The 5486-nt window shown below is 39.4% G+C and overlaps 1 protein-coding gene across 1 annotated transcript in view; it reads right to left on the reverse strand.

The window, feature by feature from the left end:
* Window positions 1-2401: 2401 nt before the first annotated feature.
* Window positions 2402-5486, reverse strand: part of LOC104401622 (histone H3.3) — a gene marked incomplete at its 5' end in the record, with an annotated part of 3811 nt that continues 726 nt past the window's right edge. The window contains one exon of the mRNA XM_010009264.1: window positions 2402-3053. Within this exon, the coding sequence (XP_010007566.1) occupies window positions 2925-3053 (129 nt within the window). The remainder of the gene's footprint in view (window positions 3054-5486) is intronic.

Here is a 5486-nt window from a genome sequence, read left to right on the forward strand (position 1 = left end):
CCACCTTTTCATTTTGCTCTTTCTGTATTGCAGAGCCTGTCTCTGTGAGACTCCCAGGTGCAAGTGAGCTCTAAACTCTGGATGAATCCTGCCAGCAATACTTAAGACTTTGCTGGAAAAAAATACACAAATAACTAAAATAACAAATAAACCAAATAACTAAACTCACAGCATTAATAAATAAATGTAAAAAAATCAACATCTTTTGTACTCCCCTTCCTCCATTAAAATTAGACAAGAACTACAATATTCATCCAAAATTGGACTGACACGTGACCATTTCTTTTTTAAAAAGGAGTTCATAATGAAAGCTGATGGTTTAATTGTTCCTATTTTCATGCTGCTGCACAGTAAAGACAAAAGGATAGAGTACTCAGGGGAGGGGGTGAGAATGGAGATTAGGTAATTTGTTCAGTAAAACAGTGGAAAAGCCGGAAGGACGAAAATCCATCATACTTGGGGGAAAAAAACCAGAGGAGCAGAAGTGTTATCCTAAGATTCCTCAGGAATACAACCAAGACAATACCCAGTATCAATACAGATTGATATCACTAATTGATATTATCAATATAGATTGGCATCACTAACAGCATTCACATAGCATCTCTAGGACCACAGCCATTACCACCTGCACTCTCAGAGAGGCATAGTTTTTCCCTAAGCTGCAGGTATAGCATTGCACACTTAAAATGTTGTCAACTGCATAGATTCCTAATCCCCTCATTTTACACTATGAGTTATTCTGCCTTCAACAGTTTAACTGCATTGTCAGTTGGAACTGACTGGACTATTCCTCACCCTGGTTCTCTCAAGAGCTCAGAATTTCGTTTGACTACCAAAATCTCTAGATTTGGGTCTGTATATACCTAAGAAACAAAAAATTCAGTTCCCCATGAAAACTTCAATTCCACATTATTAAACAAGCAAACAAATCAGCCTAATTATCTTTTTGTGTAAGTGACTGCAGTACTGTTGACTGATGCGTGAAACAACTCTGAAGTACAGGACAAAACAAGTAGTTATTATGGTAAAATGCATTTACAGCAAGTTTAAGAGAGTTGTTACCAAGCAGACAGAAGTGACATCTCAAACCAGTTTAGGCCTCAGTTGCTCACCTTTTGCATTCCTGTTGTTCTGGATGCTCCAAGTCTCCCTTAATTTTTAGTTGATAGCCATGAACTCCTTGGCATCAAGAAGTGTGTGATCGCATTTTGTCAAGCATCAGTTTTCCCTGTGACAAGTTACTCCATTTAAATAGACTTTACTCTGCACAAGCCTGGCAGACAGCATTCATTACTAGAGTGAGCAAGTTATGAATAATGTGATATATTCTGTAGTTTTTGGCTTTCTGTTCAAGATACCAAAGCACACAACATATCTCTATTAATCCTCTTTGGAAATCTTCAGACAAATTCACTCGTGTTTAGAGCTCACTCAGAACCTCTTGAAAGAAGGTAGCAGCAAATAAGCTCCGTAGGGGTCTTAGCACAGAGGTGGAATCTGTTCACTGCCTACTTATTTTCTTCTATGTAAATCATTTCATCATCTGCAAGAGCTATCAAAAGTACGCCACATAACTCATTTCCATCAGAATCTTTAACCAAGTTTCAGGTGAAAAATTTAAATCAAGTTTTTACAGAACAATTTCAACAGTAGATTTCTTCACAGGAACTTTCATCAGCAATTGTGGGGGGATATAAAGAAAACTCAGTTAAGTTTCAAACATGTACTCCTGTCTAAGTACTGCTTTTATGAAGTGCTACAACTAAACAAACGGTAGAAAAGTGTCTTTCAGATGGAGTGTACAAACTGAAACTAATCACATATGGACTAAGCTCTTAAACATGCTAGGGGTATGACTGAAACAGGGAGGTAGTCAACCTAAAAGTGAACACCTACAAACTGAGAAACCAGGTAAGAGTGCAAAAGGGTTCAAAAAAGAAAGGGGGGGGGAGGAACCCCACCGTGACCAAACCCCAAAACACACCAAAAACCCCAAACCACTACACCCCACCACTTACACCATACCAATAAACTATGAAAATCAGAAATGCTTTCAAATTCAGCATTAAGGCAGGTAAGAAAGGAACCCGAACAGCAACAAAACTGCTTTTTCTTAGCACTGCGGCTTGGAGAGCTCAGTCCAGCTCCAGATTCTATCCAGTATTATACTCATCAAACTTGCTTTCACACGGAGCAGACAGATTTTACACTTTTAAGAGAAAACAACCCTCACCTACAGACTACTTCAGCCAAGGTAGTATCCCCAGTGTTTCCCACACCTGCTCCAAGTATTTAGGCCACATATTGAAGAGGAAAAAAAGCAGAAGGGAAGGTGGATTATTTTAAAAATCAAGTATAACCCACATGTGGTATTTAAAAATCAAGACTAAAAGCAGGCATCATTTAATGTATTTTAATAGCAAACTTACAGGAACAGCACAGAAGACAGACAACATTAAAAACATGTACTTGCATGTAGGACAACTCAGTTAGAAAAGTATAGTGAATGGATGGAATCTACTGTATGATAAAAATGCTACAAACACCATTTAGTTGCCGTTGGTAAGAAATTTACTTGTTTAAAAAAATCCAAATGCTGGCATTGTCCAGAAAAATTTGACAGGTTTATTTATACTTATTCATTTTTTTTTTATAAAGTTGAATTGTTGAAACTTGTTCACCCAAACATTTTTTTTTTTGACCACATTGATGTTTTACGTCCCCTCGTTTATATTAAAAATCCACACACAAATGAAAATGGAAAAAAACTTGCCAATACCCAATTCTGTCCCCGATTTTTCCATTTGCAACCATATGCTTAGGTACCTTTTAACCCCATGGAAAAAATATCTAACGTTCATTACTACCAATAACAGGAAGAAGATTTTGCTTCGAGAATGACAAACCCATCGTGGTGAAGTTTAGGCACGCTCCCCACGTATGCGGCGTGCTAGCTGGATATCTTTTGGCATGATTGTGACACGTTTGGCATGGATAGCACACAGGTTGGTATCTTCAAACAGGCCAACCAAGTAGGCTTCACTTGCCTCCTAGTGTAGAAGAAAAGAGTTAAGAACACGGTCACTCTCTGAACACAAGCAAAAAGTAGTATTTAAAGTACAGTATAATACAGCATTAAGTTTAGGCTTCTCCCTTTATTACTCACAAACATCAGAAGTTCTAGCTTCTCAAAAAGTTAAAGCCTCTGTTTTCTTATATACCATCAAATAACATTGTATGTCAAAGTTGCCTACTACTGCCATTTGCTGCAGACATCCTCCAGAACACAAATGGACCACCATTCTGACAGGACTCTCACAAGACAAAGGGTTAACTTATCAAAGGCTAGTTTAGGAGGTTCTCTTTATCAAGGCTGAGCTACACTATTTGGGCAACTTGATTACTGCCTCTTCCAGAGTAAAAGCGATTGAGCATCAGGTAAAACTGGCAGATGCTAAGGAAAAAGAGCAGCAGGATTCCTTCACAACAGTTTGGGCACACAGCTCCTTGCAATAGGATACTGAAGAGGCGACTTCATTCAGAAGTCAAAAATTAGCAGGAAAAAAAAAAAGTAGTAAGAATTCATAGAAATAAGAGAACAACTCCTTCAGCATCACCAAAAACAAGGCAGCAATCAGAGCATTACCATTAGACACTTGCCCCACTCCTATACTTTCTGCTTGCCTAAGCATCTCTTGTCTATGTGGGGCACGCAGCACCGGCCCCCACCACAGAAGGTTCTCACTTCACATCTGTCAGAATGATGGGATCAACACCCAGGAGCACAAAGCCCTATCCTGGGAACACCCCAACCCCGACCACAGTACTTTTTCCCTTTTACTGAAAAACTGCAGAAAGGATTCTGGGTTGGACAGATGCTCAGTTGGACTCAATTATTCTTCTGGCTCATAGTAAGTTAGCTGCTATAGAGCCCAGCATAACGATGGTAACTGTTTACACACGTTCGGGTTGACAGAGAATTCTAATACCTAACAATCTCCTAGGAAGCATCCTGGCATGCCAGCATCAGACCAGCACAGAGACCAGGACACAGGACACAGCTGGGGTGAAAAGGCAGGAACAATGGGGCTTGCTTACAGAAAGGAGGTTGAGGTCCTGCTTTCTAGAATACATGCAAGAGAACAGCTTACATGAACCATTTCATCACCAGGAACTGCAAAAATCAACTTATAAGGTTCAAAGTTTGTGTTTAAAAACACAGATTATCTAATGTGAAGAAAGAAAAACATTTACTACAGCAGATGAGGACTACGGTGTTAGTAAGACATTCCATATGCAGTAGGATATGATACCCCAACACAGTTTTACTAAATCATTACATGGAAAGTTAGGACACTTCACCAAATAAGCCATGCTGGCATGATCAACACTATGCTACTAAAGGGGTTAAGCTTTTTACCCCCTTTTCAAATATGCAAGCAGGAAGCACCAGGAATAGTATGTGAACAAGTTCTATACCAACAACTCCTTAATGCAAAGCCACGAATGTTCAAACCAGCCTTCTGAAAATGTATGAACCACTGACTCAGTCTTAATAATCAGTTCCTGATAAAAAGACACATAGGTAAACCTCAGGATTTAAGAGCCACCACATTCACTCACAGCAGTGAAGACAGAACTAAAAGCAAAGACACCTTTTAAACTTAAATATGTGCTGAAGTTTACAGGACGTCACGGCACATCCTGGCCCTTTATCAAGTGGAAGTTCTTTATCACAAAAGGACCACGTTGCCTGGCTCTAGTTATAGATATTCTGTAACTACAGAGAGGTTCTGGAACAATCTTTCAACAGCTATAAGAACAGTAAAGACACATCTTTAATTGGGATTGTCTTTCTATCATGAGGGGGAAACGTTCTTATGATAAGAACAGAGTCCTGGAGGTGACCTCACTCAGATGCAGGAATTTGGGCTAGAAAGAACAACTGATATTTCACCCTCAACATACTCTAAATAAGTTATTTAACCAAGGTATTTTTTACAAGTGTTTAGCATCAACTGCATATACAAAGCACTTATTTCCCTAACATTCCTGTGCAACCCTATACTCCGACTAAACCTCTAACACAGCGCTATACCAGCTACTATAAAGAAAATTAACTCTATCCCAGCCAAAACCAGGACACTGCGCTTGGATGGGGCTTATCCAGCTGTTTTTCTTTAAAGAGCATTTGAGGTTATCAAGACCTCCATTTGGACACAGTTGAACAAGCTTTGCAGATGCTTTCCTCTGAGGCTGCCCAGCTTTTGAAGGCAAAGCCTCTAACCAAGCTCAAGGAGAGAGGAAACAGATTTATCTTAAGTGTCTTAATAGGATGTGCTGTTTTGGCAAGTGTGACTACTTGAGGGGTGGGGTCTATTAAAAAAAGCAACAACAAAAAAAACCCAAACAACTCACAAATAAACACACACATTCACCCCTCAAAAAAAATCGCCACCCCCACAAAATACCCAAAGACCCCC

This window comes from Nestor notabilis, unplaced genomic scaffold, assembly GCF_000696875.1.
Source record: "Nestor notabilis isolate BGI_N333 unplaced genomic scaffold, ASM69687v1 scaffold30852, whole genome shotgun sequence".
Lineage (NCBI taxonomy): Eukaryota > Metazoa > Chordata > Aves > Psittaciformes > Psittacidae > Nestor > Nestor notabilis.